The sequence below is a fragment of the Hylaeus volcanicus genome, chromosome 5 (genome assembly GCF_026283585.1).
Source record: "Hylaeus volcanicus isolate JK05 chromosome 5, UHH_iyHylVolc1.0_haploid, whole genome shotgun sequence".
In the NCBI taxonomy this organism is placed as follows: domain Eukaryota; kingdom Metazoa; phylum Arthropoda; class Insecta; order Hymenoptera; family Colletidae; genus Hylaeus; species Hylaeus volcanicus.
In genome coordinates this window covers 21,456,102-21,472,496 of record NC_071980.1, presented here as the reverse complement: position 1 = coordinate 21,472,496, position 16,395 = coordinate 21,456,102, and the positions used below count along the sequence as shown (strand labels likewise).

The window sequence follows — 16,395 nt, the reverse complement described above, 5'->3', positions numbered from 1 at the left end:
GAAAACTGAGTTTCATACGTGGCTATTTGCTTATAAAATGAAAAACGTATAATTATCCCGCCGAATTAATTTTATTTTTAAAAATAATTGTATGGTAGCTGCACGGAACGTCCTGCACGGGAATAAGAGATCCTACAAACTTGCGAACATTGCGGCGAACAAGGAAGTCACGTCCAAAAGAAGGAAAACGATCGAGAGTAGAATCATTAGGAACAAACGATTGTTAACATCCATGAAGGAAGTAATTCGTACGATGGAGGAGCCACTGCCGGACTTGGAATCCATCCAATCTATCGATTCGGGGGACAAAACTGCAAAGAGCAACGTTGCACGTGTAGGGGACGGTGAAGATTTAGGTCGAAGTACGAAAATTTCGAACGATTGGGAAGAGCGTGAGATGCGGGGACCGACCATTAAGAGTCCTAAATTGGAGAAACATCTGGATAAATCCATGCAGAAGGCGGTGAACAAATACAGAACATACAGGAACACGTGGAAGAAACTGAAACAACAACAATTCACGTCGCAAGATTTGCCTGAGAAAAAAAATCCCGTTTCCTGGCTTCCGCTCCAAAACTGTTTTACATCGTCAACGTATCTTACGTAAAGAAAAACAAGCTACACTGATGCGTAAACAGTTTAACTGTCACTGTTAACACAGAGACGTCTCTACGACTGTTAATCGTGAACATATGCAACGATATCGAAATCCATTTATCGACTGTCTAAATACGTATTTTAATGACGTATCGTTTTCCGATAAAAATTTTGCCAAATTCAGAAGTGAGAAGAAGACACCGAAACGAATTAAAATTAAAAATTTAAAAACTAAAAAATGTTAAAATATACAAGTCTGTCGGCGGTTATGAAAATGCACGATGCCGCGCCAGGAAGACTGTGCGATTCTGTCGGAAAATAAGGACCGTGAAGACTCGATTACGGATCGTAATCATGGATGTCTATGCGTCCAGGGTAATTTTGAAGAATCGAAAAACGAGGAATGCGATGAGGATGGACAAAATGATTTCAACATTATTAACACGCGAAAATGGCAAGTCACGTTAACCACGAAGGACTGCGCTATTAAAAAACATTGTCAAGGTTGGCAGGTACGACCAAGGTATTTCTTAATGTCTGTATATAGGCGAGGCAATATCAATTTATCAAAAATTATATGAAAACATACGAGGTGAACTCCGTAATTTTTTCATCCCTATTATTTCTGCTGTTAGTGGTACAGTAAGATAGCACGAATAAAAAACAATACTTTAAGTATGTATATGTTGAACGATTAATTAAGCTTTGTTGGGAGACTAGAAACATTTTATTAGATAGTGAGGATGAGTAAAAGTGTTAGTAAATTTTCATTGAAAGGTATATTCATGAAACATACCGACCAATATAACTATATTCAAATTGGAAAGATACAAAATGAATTATAGATATCCTTATAACTGCAAGTAATACAAATTAAGAAACATGACGTATCATTTTGAAGTTTGATTTCTATTCACACCATTTGACGGTACTGCGGTATTATATATTTTATTCGACAATATATTTTTAATAAGTTTACAGGGTCTTTTTAAAAATAATTTCATTCAACTGAAATTCTATAACTCAATAAAAAAATACGATTTTAAAGTAACAAGTCGAAACAATAATAATGGTAATATATAAAAATTTTATATTTGAATATTATTTTATACTATTTCTTACTTTATTAGATCAATTAATATTGCATGTTAATTTACATAAATAGTAATGCGTATTAATAACAATCTTCCGCTTATATTAATGTTTCTTTTTACATTGAAAGGATGTAGGTATCGTAAATAGTTGTTTACGGATATTAATAGCTATTTTTTTAAATAACCGTTTGCCGTTATTTATTTATAAGATCATTTATGCTTTTCACAAAGAACATTTTGCATTACTGTCATCTACAAATTGTATTTCTGATAAAATTATAAAACTTTTGCTGAAAAGAATGGATACACATGTAACATATTGTATAAAAGGTATTTGACTAGAAACATGAGTTTATTTTATGTTTGTAGGAGTATCCAATTGCCGAATATTTAGTAGTACTATGAATCATGAATTTATGTGATAAGAAATTTTGATTAATGGTAATAGAAAGTTTTCCAATCATTCCAATCATTAAATTTGAATTCCATTTAGAAGTATTTTCTTCAATATTTCAATAAAGTTACTGTTTTTTTTAGAGTGTAACTAAATGTTTTTCATACATAAGGTATTGTAGATGATTTGGACAAATTACGCAATTTCCTATGTATCTGCAAATAATTACTTGAACTATGTATATTAGTAATAAGTATCGCTATCAACTTGAATTTTTCACCTTTGCTTTAGCCTTCTTCAAATATACTGTCTTATTTTGTCTTTTGTCTTTGTCTTTGTATTCACTAATCCATATATTGTACATATACATACATTCTCTTCTACTTTATATTGTACCATAGTAAGCTATGGTAAACACGTTTCCCTGATAAACTGACTAAATAACTTATTTCACAACGATTCGTCTAAGATTTATCCGAACGATCCGAAAGTCGCCGATGAAGAGTCGCTGTTAATTTTGAGACTCGCCGATTCGAATATGAACTCCCAAGTGATTATGGACTCCGAGACTGTGAAAACCGCGAATGCCGAGATTCTCTGCAATCGCGACGATCTAAACGATCTTCTGAAGGACGAGGAAAAGGAAAACGAATTCGGTCACGGCAAGATCCTCCTGAGGGAATATTTGAAACTTCTGACCAGCGAACAAGCAAAGATCAGTTTTATCTTGAAAATGCTGACCAAGGCGGTGAACGAGCATAAAATTTTTGTGATCTACGGCACGTTCCCGGTACTCAGGAAGCCTCTGGGTAGAAGAGGGTGGATCGAAAAGAGATCCATCAGGAGGATGCTTTCGATGTCCCCGGAAATGTCCGAAGGTGGTTAACAAAATTATGTAACTTCTAATAATCTCTAAACAAAGTTTTGACCTTGTAGAAATTTTAATAAGTATTAATCTGGCAATCAACGCGCTAAGAAACAAAAGTATCTTTGTTCTCAGCTGGTCTGGAAACGATCGAGAAACTACTACGTTGCCCCGCGGACTTCGTATGGTATACCACTAAAAGAGCAGCCGTAAAAACAGATGAAAAGACAATAGTTAATAAATTTTCTGGGTGCTACTTTACGTCGAAGGTCAATATTGTCAGTCGATTTTTGATTATAGTGTTGCGACTCAAAATTAATATCTAGACAATTTCAGGTTGACATGTGCAATAATTTGGAGAATGTTTCCTGGTTTTACGAAGCTGGCGTGTCAAACATACAATTTCCTCGGTGTTACAATGTTTATCAGGTTCATGAGCAAACTTTTACACGTTACGACATTAATGAAAAATGAAATGAGTATTATTGGATTGTCTGGAAAGTCCACGCCGATTTTTAGTAAGTGGTACAGGTCTGAATATAATTGAATGATTAAAAACAAATAACATGTATGCATCTCTTAAAAGGTGAAAATGTTGCGGAACAAGGTACCGACCTATGTAATTCAATAAATATACAATGATATAATGTATATCAAAATTTAAATGTGCCTCTTAGTTTTTCTCAAAATTGGCACGAACTTTCTGGACCACCCAATACATAAATCATTCGAAAATGAACACCATTTATATTTACACCCATTAAACATTTTTGATGTAACACATTGTCGGTTCCCTTCGGTAACTTTATTCTACAAATTGATAACATTTGCATAGATAATACGTAGGAGTAATATCAAATTATTAATTATGAAAACTGTGTATTTATAAAAATTGCAAAGGTGATTGGAAACTTCGTAAAATTAAATGTGGAAATAACAAATCACTGTAGGAACGCCTTTTTATATTATTTGCAAACTTTTCTAGTCCATACGCTTGTGTGTACTATTTACACGTGATTGTTACTATCTACAACATACAGTTACTAACTACGCATTGTCTACGTATATAAATGTTACCTTTATCAGTTTATAAAATAAACTTCAAAGGACGTCCACACGATCGAAAACATTGTATCTATAAGTAATATGATTTTTCCTCGAATTTTCCATACTTCGAATTTGTTTAACGATACCAAGCCAAAAAGTATATTTCCAGAATTTTTATTCGTCTATTTGTTCGCAAGAATGTTTATTGAAAACCATTCAAACATGCTTCGATAAAATTTGGTACACCTACTAAGCTTTTTCCAACTGTAGAAATAAGCTACTTTATGTGTCATATACTCTATAAAAATTGCTATTGCCTCGAAATTACTCAAAAGAAAAAAGAAATGGTGTACACCTTTAGTAAATGTCAACAAGCACGCGTGGCGGTATTGAAAATCCTCTTTGTGTTCGTGCAGCCAGCACAGGTCGAGGAATTCGTACAGGATTTTTACATAACAGCCTGCATGGGAATCCTCAAATGGTTCTTGTATTTGGCGAGTGTAGCCGGACCGAACGCCACGTGGTCTCCGAATGGCACTGTGCCCATATGCGCTATTTTATTTGCTCTCGAACGATGCACGGATTATATAAGGTTCTAGCAAAATTAAACGATAAATTAGGAAATTCGACTTTCCTCGATAAAATTAAAGACTAAAGAAAACGTTGCAGTGTCTGCTCGCACGAAGACATCGACAGGCGAGATCGCGTAGCCGTGTCGACTTCCGATTGGAATCATTTTCTAACATGGTACGAACAATTCTTGCACAAACGCGAGGTATTGCAGAAAACCGATGGAATAGACATCCAGGTACGAGATGAACGTGGCTAATTATTGAAACGACTATTATAACGGATACTTTATGGTAGGAACTCGTTCCGTATACGGCGAATATGCTTACGGATATGATACAGTGCCGACCTCAGAGTCGCATCGACGGGATGAGGAATGTCTGGATCCTGAAGCCAGGCGATAAAAGTTTGGGAAGAGGTATTGTCCTCAAGAACTCGTTAAACGATATCATCGGCAAGATAAATCAGAGCACGAAGGAATGCATGCAATATGTCGTGCAGAAATACATAGGTGACCTTTTCGATCCACACAATGTTAATCCCGTAGGAAATAATTTTGTATCGAGCTGTTTATTATTTTCAGAACGACCATTGCTCGTACATAAAACGAAAGTCGACGTTCGACAATGGTTTTTGATCACCAGTACGCAACCTCTTGTTGTCTGGATGTACAAGTATCGATATTTTGTCTTCCCTCTTCTTTGACACCTCTCTTAAACTGGCAGGATCAAATCAGCAGAAGCATATCGTGCTTAATTTTATTAATTTTTAACATTTTCAGTTGCTAGCTTAACGGTAAGCTAGCAGCGTCACTATTTTTTCGAAAACGGTACGAGGTACAAAATTTCTTTTGGTGATACAAATTAGTACAAATTCAATACTAACTGTACCTGCTTTGATTTTTTCATTTGTATTAATTATTAACATTTTCAGCTTCTAACTTAATATTAAGCTAGCAGCACCACGATTTTTTCGAAAATTGTAATAGGTACGAAATTTCTTTTGGTGGTACAAATTAGTACAAAGTAAGTACTAAATATTCCACTAAGTCCGATATGATTCTGCTGATATGGTCCTGCCAGCTTAAGAGAGGTTTCTTCGAACCTAAGAGGATTTCCGGGGTCAGAACTGATCCCATGCATTTATAAATTATTTACATCTTATTTTAATTAGATATTTTTCCTTAATTTTATCAATAATCTAATGCAGTACTACTTCCAAATTTCAAATGAATTTTAGTTGGTCATAAATAAATTTGTCGAAAGGTTTAATTGGTTTTTTTACGTAACATTGATCAAACAAAATAATTCATAATTAAAGTAAACATATTTTTTCTCTTCCATTTACCATAAAAAGCAAGGTACCCAAATATAAATAAATACAAAATGCTGATTAACACTAAAAAGAATAGCACACATCAATTTCACTATTATTTTCATTTTACAATAATTACAAATGCATGTGACTGAATCTTGATGAGATTCAGGGAAGTTTCAAATGACCCCGGAAGTCACTCTACGATTTAGTTGAATATTCGCCATATCTTCGTTTTAATCGACTGCGAAGAGACATTCTGCTGCGTTTCGCGTCGAAAGATTTCACACTGGAGAACTTCCACGAATCTATTCATTTATGCAACACAACCGTGCAGCTGAAGTACAGGAAAACATTACGACCGAACTTGCAAATACCCAGCGAACTTCACTGGAATCTTCAGAAGTTCAAAGAATATTTGAAGTATGCATGTAATCCCGCATTCGAGATAAAAGTAGAACGTTGTTATTTTATCGCGGACTTCTACAGAGCAACCGATCGAGATTCAGCTTGGGATAAACTCATCAAGCCGGGTATAAAGCAAAATTTAATAGGGGCACTTCTAGCGTCTCAAGAAAACATGGTGAATCGAAAAAATAGCTTCCAATTATACGGCGCTGATTTCTTGATAATGGACGACCTCTCGGTCTGGTTAATCGAGATCAATACGAATCCTCGATTGAATCCTCCTAGCAGCACCGTTACAGGCAAGCTTTACCCTGAGGTTATAGAGGATACGATGAAAGGTAACGAATCAATTTTTGTAACTTATAAATTATGCCGAGTTCGATTTCACCAAACGATTTATTTAAATTGTATCTTGCTATTGTCATCTAGTAGATATTTTGGGGGATTTCGCTAATAACAACTAAGTACTATTTTGATTATTTATGAGGCATGGAAATTAATTCTGTGGACTTTGCATTCAATCACTTATAACTGTAGTTTAAGTAAAAATATTTATTCGTCACTTTCCACGTATCTACGTATCCACGAAGTAGAAGTCATATAATTTTGTCTATTGTCATTCTTCTAACAAATTATTAGGTATAAAATCAATTGTGTGCCGTTACATTCGATTATTTATGACTGTAGTTTAAATGTGAAACGTTTAGTCGCCATTTTATTACATTAAAGTACAAACTTATAGTAACGAAATGGACATGGATTGCTACGACATTTTGTTTTTACTATATGTGCTCTTTTGAAAGGCGTAAGTAAGCAAAGTCGATGTGTACTTATTCTTTATAAATAAATGATGAATGTATTTTAAAAAGGGACATAATTAATTTCTACGCTTCATAATCAACGTTTCGATCACAACTTCTTTTCAGAAGATACACCTAGTATATAATAAGTAGATGAATACTGTTAACGTGAATTAAAATACAAAGTTGACGTATTATTTAAGTAAAGTTTATCGTGATCTTTATTTTAAACTTGGTAAAGTTTTGGTAATTTACTTCAATATTATCACTTCTTCTATTTGAAATAGTATTATCTATGTACTCATCATTCAAAGTATACTTATCGTAGAGTAAGTATCGAAATGGTACTTCGTTGTTGCTCACGATATTCATAAACATGTTACGTCACATTCATTTTAATCAACTTATCGGTACTGAATGTTTCCGGGCATTAAAAGTGATTATAGATCGACGCAAAAACAAGAAGGCCCCTCATGGTAAATTCGAATGCATTTTCAAGCAACGTCCCCCATTTTATGGCAATATTTTAGGACAGGCGGCGAGTCTCGGAATTCGAGGGAAATCTTTGCTTTCGTCGCAGAATTCATTACGAAAACCGTAAATGATAAGAAGAAATTCGTTCATGTGTAAAAAGGAGAAATATGGAGGAATAAAACAGTCGAAGGTTTAATAAAAACGTGTTTATTTTACAAGTAACAATGTTGCGTGGGTATACAATCCTATATGAACAGATGGTTTGTTTTTGTGGTATTAATACACATCTATGCACGATTGCGTACAAGACACTTGGTCATGGTTGCATTAATACGTCTCTACACGTACAAAATGATCCATTCAACATGTCGTTTGTCTTTTTTTTGTCGGCGTTACTTCTTATTTTAATTTTAATTAAAAAAGAACATTCTCATTCAGTTTTTTTTTTGGCAGAACGAATTCCGCATTGAAACCTAGCGATGTACGCGATCCGGAACAAGTATAGCACAACGTACTAAAAAGACACTAGTTCTCCTTTTATTATTGCTTGCACGAAACAGGTTCGTACGGTTACGTGTTGCAGATGCACATGATCGTCAATTCACGTAGAAAATTCATGTATGCTTTCGTGGCTTTAATTACAAAATCTATTCGATCGCGTTAACGATACGACCGTATCAGAATTATCGACCGCCGTAAAATTTGAACCGTGAATTTAATACGAGAGTCATGTTTCGTTAATATGGCTAACTGAAATGAAATTATTGTTTTCTGAATAATTACAGTGAAACGGCATCATATAAACTGCATTTGCAATTTGTAGAACACACCAACTAGGCTGGACTACACTTTCATCGAGCAGATCAAGCGAATTGGCAGAGATTATTAATAACGTAGCACGTAAAAAAAATTTACAACATGTAGTACGATAGATATAAGAGTACACGATTCTATTACATTTCCGCGTAAGAAAATGCTTGTCTGCGTTGATGTCGGTGTAGTCTCTAAAAAGTTAAGATCCCACCTGTATCGGAGCCCGAAGTCTGGCAAGCATAGAAACGATTATTCAATTCGGACGTACACACGATCATCATAATCGAATAAAACGAATCGTCATTACCGGATTTCGACCACCATCGCAAATACATTCAGGCGAGCTTTGGATCTTGTTGCTGCATTGTTTCTGTACCTACGTACGGCGCAGCATACGACGATTGTTCTTACGGAATACAAACGATTCCAAAAAATCGACAAGATATAGAAATATCACATGTAAAACTGCACGAAATGAGACAAACTCACGTAACTGGTTTTAGCGAAAAGGACAATTTAGGCCTCGAGTTGTTCTTCCCGAGAATTTTCTTTTGCTCCTCTTTCACGCGTTTTTCATGTTCTTTCCTCATTCTTTGCCTCTCTTCTTCCATCAAACGTTGTTGTTCGACCATGGCCAATCTTTCCTCAGCCTGTCGACAGAATAGATCGAATACATCGCCTTAAGTCACAGACACTGTCCGTCGAACATACTTCGTTTCGACGACGATCACCTACCAATTTCTTCTGGGCTTCTTCTATTTTTCTGTTGTTCTCCTCCACGATCCTCTCTAGTTCCTCGCGCTTCTTCCGCTCTTCCTCCTACAACGACAATGGGATCTATTTACATGAAGCAATGACGGTGTCGCTCACCAGCTGTTGTTACACCATTCATATCCAAAATCATAGTGCCGCTATGTCAACAGCCTAGTGTTATACATCCTAAGAACCTTTTCTTTTGTATTGGAAAAAAAATGTAGTCGGGATAACGTGTGAAAATTTTGAGTTTTCGGGTTTCAAAGAATAAGGATGGCTTGTCGAGTGAATGTAACAGAGGACGCATGTGAACCCAGCTCCTTCGTTTCGATCAAACGAGTTCCTCTTAGTTCCCAGCGAATGCTGTTTATAGTCAGATTCCCCCAGATGGAAATACGACGACTTAGGATGCCACTTGAAAGTGAAAAAACGTGAATTATGATTCTGAATCAATCCACTGTGCATGCAAACGGACGTACAGAATTAATTTACGATAATAAATTTTCCTTTCTTGTAACGCGACACGACAACTTTTATTTAAAGTGCAGAATGATGTTCTAAATTTTCAGGTGTGAATACTTTACGAAAAAAAATTAAAAAAGAAAAAAAAAGAAGATATATATATATTTAAAAGAAAAAAGAAATCGTACTCCCTTCACGGAAAATTAACAATCGTTAGAGTATCTTCGACATAATGATTGTTGTGCGTCTGAGACCAAAAGTCACAGGTTAAACGTATTTAAAAAAAAAAAAAAATTAGAAAATATTTACGAACGAGTGTTGCCATCCGCCCCGACCTGTCGACGAAATGCGCTGTGTCCCAGGCACTAATATTTAGCAAATCTAAAATAATCCCTAGTATGGTCTTGCCGATACATAGCGTTTAAACAAAGAATGATAATAATAATATTGGTATAAAATGAATTATGAATATATAAATTGGATAATACCTGAATGAAGCTCACGCCAGCACGTAGGGGATGCCTTCTTCATCGACAATCACTCAGCAGTGAGTAAAAAACCGGCATCTTCTGTTGGTAGTCAGTAAGGAAGGTGACCTATATATTTGCTAGGTCGTGCTTTGTTGCTATGGGATTCTAATTCTGCCCTTTAAGGTCTACGTTCTCCCTTTTCTAATTAAATGTCTCTCCCAAACTTGTTCACATATTCAGTGCAAACTCAATGTGCAAAGCAATAAGGATAAAAGTATATATGGTAACTTGTAATCAGGGTCGCTGTCCATTTGACCGGAACGGAACGTGCTGATTTCCCGAGGGTGAGAATAAATAATTGTGCGCATACACAAAAGACATGGCAGAAGAAAACTCCTAGTCGTATTTGAAGGAAAACGAAATATGTATATATATAGATAGATAGATAGATAGATAATTAAAAAAATAAAGAATACGGATATACATTGCTCGCTAAATACTTAATTCGAAACGATACCGATTTGATCAAATAACAGGACCCCTTCTCGTAATTCATGGAACATTATTGTACTAAATCAGTTAAAGTTGTTAAAGTTCGGAATTTCAAGTTTAAGAACAAACTAAATTCGTTTCAATCTACTGTTTACTTCCAAAATATTTTGCGTATCGTCAAAAACATAAAAAAACGAACGAAAAACAACAACAACAGACTAAGTACAGTATTCTTGAAATCTCGTGGCAAAAATTGATTAGGTATTACTTGCCTAATTATGTTCTCCCACAGTACTTTATTAAGTTGTTAAAAAGATAAATAGAAAAGTAAGAAAAACAGAATTTTCATGTATGTAAAAAATCGCAACTATTAAAAACGATGGAATCTGAATTATTTCTACGGGTAGCGGAATTTCGTTATTATTGTACGGCCTGAATAAAATTAAAAAGTGGACAAATTACGCAAATATCTCCTTAATAGGATAATTTTTTAAATCTACCTTGTTCGACTGACAGCAAAAGCTATTCAGGGAAAAATATCACTTTCCTATGGTTTCATAGAAAAAAGTAACTTTATTTCAAACTTACGATAGTGTTTTTTTTCTTCTTAGTAAGTTACAAAGTTTGGGATCGCTAACTTTAATTATTTAGATGCTTGCTTCTCTACTCCTTAAAGACTGTACGATGCGATTATGTGGACATTCACATACGCGGATATAAACTAGATTGATAAGTAATTAGGTCTGCTGAATTGACAGGTACAACGATTGCAAAAATTACGAGGAAAAACGTGAAGAACACGTTTAAACGCAATTTTTTCAATGTCGAGTACAACTGGCAATCAAGATATTGTGTGATGAAAGGTATTAATGTTGTACAAATATATAAATATATACATGGTACAAATACAATATTCTGTTCATAAATAACCGATACATGCGCCTATGATAGCAAAATTTTTTCCATAAGAGAAAGTATACCTTCCCAACAACGCGACCGCAGTGGATGCTGGGAAGTCGAAGCAGTGTGGCTTTTCAATAATATCTTTCTCATAGGTATCAACCACAATGCTTCAAGCCCAAACGCTGTGATCGCGAAATAGAGAATTAACATAACACTATGTTAACGCGTGTTAATTTGTATGTCCAACTAGTAACATTTATACAATCTTTTGCAATATCCAATAAAAATTTCATTACCCTTTACGTTGGTACACACAAACATACAATATCCTACACATTATAGTTTTAAAAAAGATTTAATTTAATGTGCACCTTACCAGTTAGGCTACAAAATTTATTATAAAATTTCTTTTAGTTATACGTATGATTCATATTATAACTCTGTTTCTACCAAAATAGATTGCTCGATTAAGTATAAAAATAATGCGAGAATAGAGCACCAGACTTATTTCCTGTTGATCGTAACAGCGCTTGGGCTAACACTGGCCTATGTTTCTCTGGATTGGTCTTACCTCTCTTCGTTTTTCCTCCTCACGAAGTTTTGCTTGTCTCCATTCCATTTCCTCCATCATTTGACGCTCCATAGCCCTTTTCGCTTCTTCTACCCTCCTTTGTACTTCAGCTTCTATTTCCTCCTTACGCTTTTCTAGCTCTTCTTCCACCCTCTTCTGCACTAGCTCCTCAATACGCTTGGCAGCCTCCTCTTCGACCATCTTTTGCTCCACTTCACGTTGTCGTCTGCAAACACAGAAACATTTTTTCGTTCTAACGCTACAGTTGTAGCGAATAGTTTTCAAACAAGTTACATAGCATGCCTTTGTTGTAAAATTTATTACAATAATCTATATTACGTCGTTATGATGTATACTAATTCAATTTACTGGACTGTACTTTTAAATTCAGAACCAATGTTTCAACCAATGTTACACATGTTTCTTTTATAAAATTACAAAACGTTATTTATGCAAATCATGTATGTTTACATATGCGCAAGTACAATACTATTAAACCACCACCATGAAATAGTTTTTCAATCTTACCCAACTGCGCTCGTGGTGAAGATTTTGTTCGATAATTCTTTCTTTTTCCTGACAACATAATTACAAATAAAAAAACGTATACCAATACAAATGAAGTACATAAAATAAATTTTATCGTATATTGTTTAAAAGAAATAAAATGTATGTAAAAATTTACAAATGTGATTTAGATTTTAACATGGAAAGTATGATATGTATCAAAGAATGTAATACAACACACACAATGCAGCTGCTAAATATACATGCCTTAAGCCTAGTAACAGGGTCAAAAAAAAAATAATCTAATGAATCATTCGCTTTAATTAAATTTTTCAATTAACTTACATAAAGTAGAATATAAAAAGCTTTACTCAAAATATAGCAAATTTGATAAAGTGATATATAAAGCATGGAAGACAGAAATTAATTTGTATCAATTACCTTTGCCGTTCCATTTCAGCTAATCTTTCTACCTCATCCATTTTGCGATCCCTGTCTCTATACGAACGTTTCTTGTGACTGACAATGTGCACATCGTCTGAAACATCCGAGCCTGAACTAGAAGATGCAGAATGGGACCGTTTCCTGAACAAACAAACAAATACACTAAAACTGCATCTTGGAGCATAACATGGATGAAACAACTAACATGGTAAATTGCACAAAACTGGTAAAGCATATGCAACATTTAATAATAGAATACTATTCACTTACAACGCACTACAGTATATACAACGATTAAATACGTAGATTCTAATATATATATTAAAGCGCACGAAGCTCTCCCGCAGACTGTGTACAGCCAAAATGGCGGAGAACCGAATAAAGTCAAATAATTGCGACATGCACACAATCGATAGCAAAGTGAAATAAATTACCTTGACTTAGAACTGCGCTCTTTTGGCTTTTCGGAGTATTTATTGTTAGAATGCTTCTCTCGCGATTTGGAACGTTTTCTCGAGTGTTTGCTTTTGTGACGCCTCCTACTTGGAGATTTAGTCCTTGATCTGGAGCGACCCATTTTAATCAGCTTTAAAGTTTTTTTAGAACACGCGAAACAATGATTATTATAAACGTGATAGGTAATTACACTTTAAAATAACCGAACACCACGGGAACACTGAGATACAACAAAACAGCCACTGTTAACGCGCACAATACACCACTGACTTATGCCTGCTTATGCCATAGTCACAGCGGCCATTTTTAAATTAGCGTTTAAGATGGCGCAACGGTTCGAAAAACTTCTATGCGTGACGAATCTTTTCTATCAAAATTTCTTCAGAAATATAGCTGCTTTTCATAAACAATAACACAGTCCTCTTATGGAAAACTCGCTGTTACTTTTGTGAGTATTTATTTATAAATATTTTGGCTTGTCAAAGTGTTCTTCCGTGTTAAGTTTTCGCGTTTCAATTCTGCGGTAATGTTTCTATTCGTATTCGGCAAATCATAATATCACCGCACAATCGTTTTTTGTTCAACAGATATACGATTATTATACTAATAACCCATAAAATTAAATTATATGATTGTATTTAGAAATCGACGTAATCGTGAATTTACGTGACATGTTATTTGAAATAAAATATCAAAGAATATTAAGTTTGATTATTGTTTACAATCATCGTTGCATATCCCAACAAACGGGAAGCATATAAATTTCTGTTTGTATAAATCGTAGGTTTAAATTCTTTTAAGACAGAGAAACATGGAAACATAATGTATCAAATCTGGTTCGCAAGATGTAAAGAAGAGATAGTATAATAATGTTCATGTTTGGATCAGCCGCCCTAACGATTATGTTTTCGCGGTTCACTAAGGCGCTTCAGACGTTTACAGGAACAGTTTTGACGTCACTGTGACGTCATACCTCGTGCTCGCAACGCTTATACAATATCAAGGTAGGACTGTAAGAGCGCGAACTCTACAACGTTTTCCCGCTTAAATTTAAATGTCCAATGAAGTGAGCAATGAAGTAAATATAACTTCAATACTTATATAAATGGAATAGAGTGAATAATTGTGACTTTAATATTAAAACATTGAAAATATAAAGTTAGAAATGTAGCACGGAATAAGTATAACACTGTGACAGGTTTTTCAATTGTTTCTAATGGATGCTGCCGATTTTACAAGATAATTTATAGTTGGTAATTACATTACGAATTTCAGTTTTTATATTAAAAAAATTAAAGTTTACTAATGTAAAATGTTTATTATCATTTTTGTTTTCAAGATACGTCATAAATACTTTAGTTTTAGAATGAAATAAAATAAAACTATATGTAATTTATTCATCAAATAAAATAGAAGTAGTTTGGATAAAAGTGTGACATATTATACTATGTATGTTAATTTTGTTCGAAAGATTGTTCTATACAAATTCCGAACATGCTCATTTTCGTAAAAACAACAGTTCCAATCTTGTAAGAAAAACAGTAAAATATTATAATTAATTATACTGTAGAGTTTTTACAAATTTTATCGTGTTTTCATGGTTTGCATTGTAACTTCTCGTTTATGCTCTATTTTGGCGCGCTTGCAATACAAAATACATGTAGATTGAGAGAATATCAAAAACGAATTACAAAAAGACGTACAAAAGTCATAAAGCAGGAAGAGTATCCAATAAAATAGTAATGAACTAATTGTTTGTTATTGAGACCGGATAAAAAATGGTATCTGAATTACATGTTCGAAAGTGTTATAATACATCAGTGTTTGCTGCGCAGTAAAGACGTCTACGAAACGTATTATTATGATCGAATACGCCTCCAGACGTGTCGTATCAATTTGAAACATCATCATTTACATCGAGCATTTGATACAAATCAAGTACTCGGTAAGCATAAGCGTTTACAACTCGTGTAAACCCGTATCGAACGCAATCAAACAATGCCTCTATTATTGCATAGGTCCTTGGTCATATGAGAAAACCCGCGTGGATTTTCTGAGTGATATAAAAAAAATGTTAATTTTGAATAATTTGATGTAGATAAAAGTTAAAATTCAAGTTTTAAGACATGAGAGATTATCTGAGAGATTATTTTATGATTGAGAAAAATGTATCATATTATTGTCTCAAAATAAATACAAATTGGAGTCAATCTTAAGAAGAAATTTCAACGATAAGCACAAGATTTATCAGTTGATATTTTTTTGAATATTAAAATAATATGCGACAGAAAGAATTCATTTTAAGAAATCTTTATAGTAATATGATAGCGAAACTCTCTTCATGAAATTCACCCGTAAGGGTTTTTGTTTGGGTGCATATAATATTTCTGCAAAATGTGTTATACTTTAGGAAAACGTCTCTTATAATTGAATAATCATTTATCACAGGTCAGTTATTTTATTTTATAAAAATTTATGTGAATTAATTTCTTCTTGAGTTTGAATAACGAATATGAAATTGTATGTTATTTCATTGTGTACTTGTGATTTCACCTGAAAATATTTTTAAGAACAATTTCACAATTATTACAAACAATTATTTTAAACAAACATCACATAAAATAATATTTTATTTGCTATAACATTAATACGATGTTGTTTCGAATGTGATAGCAGGTATAAATATAATTATGTAATAAAATAACGATATTTTACATATTATTTCAAAAATAACGTTATTTTAAATATGATCACAGATATGAAAATAATTATGTAATAAACTAATGTGTTATTTTATATAATGTTTCAAATAACGTTATCTCAAATATGATTACAGGTATGAAAATAATTATGTGATAAACTAATGTGTTATTTTACATAATATTTCAAATAGCGTTATCTCAAATATGATTGCAGATATGAAAATAATTATGTAATAAAATAATGTGTTATTTTACATAA

General features: G+C 33.7%; 2 protein-coding genes across 4 annotated transcripts; one reads left to right on the top strand and one right to left on the bottom strand.

Annotated features, from left to right (window-relative positions):
- Positions 1–869: 869 nt before the first annotated feature.
- LOC128876312 (tubulin glycylase 3A-like) lies at positions 870–7,763 on the top strand. 2 transcript variants are annotated; one of them, XM_054122567.1, is made up of 10 exons: positions 1,929–2,963; positions 3,086–3,219; positions 3,287–3,379; positions 4,414–4,589; positions 4,667–4,805; positions 4,865–5,078; positions 5,151–5,241; positions 6,134–6,304; positions 6,371–6,627; positions 7,527–7,763. In XM_054122567.1, exons 1-10 carry the CDS (start codon positions 2,624–2,626, stop codon positions 7,688–7,690), a joined length of 1,779 nt encoding a protein of 592 aa, XP_053978542.1. In that variant the 5' UTR covers positions 1,929–2,623; the 3' UTR covers positions 7,691–7,763. The 2 variants fall into 2 exon arrangements, with proteins under 2 accessions (XP_053978543.1, XP_053978542.1); XM_054122568.1 differs by lacking the exons at positions 1,929–2,963; positions 3,086–3,219; positions 3,287–3,379 and adding an exon at positions 870–1,109 and having other exon boundaries at positions 6,134–6,627.
- On the bottom strand, positions 7,755–13,756 carry LOC128876316 (UPF0430 protein CG31712). Of its 2 annotated transcripts, XM_054122574.1 has the most exons (6): positions 13,413–13,756; positions 12,976–13,119; positions 12,556–12,603; positions 12,028–12,253; positions 9,112–9,195; positions 7,755–9,026 (listed from the first exon to the last, which is right to left on the bottom strand). In XM_054122574.1, exons 1-6 carry the CDS (start codon positions 13,553–13,555, stop codon positions 8,862–8,864), a joined length of 810 nt encoding a protein of 269 aa, XP_053978549.1. In that variant the 5' UTR covers positions 13,556–13,756; the 3' UTR covers positions 7,755–8,861. The 2 variants fall into 2 exon arrangements, with proteins under 2 accessions (XP_053978549.1, XP_053978550.1); XM_054122575.1 differs by lacking the exon at positions 12,556–12,603 and having other exon boundaries at positions 13,413–13,755.
- Between the last annotated feature and the right edge of the window lie 2,639 nt (positions 13,757–16,395).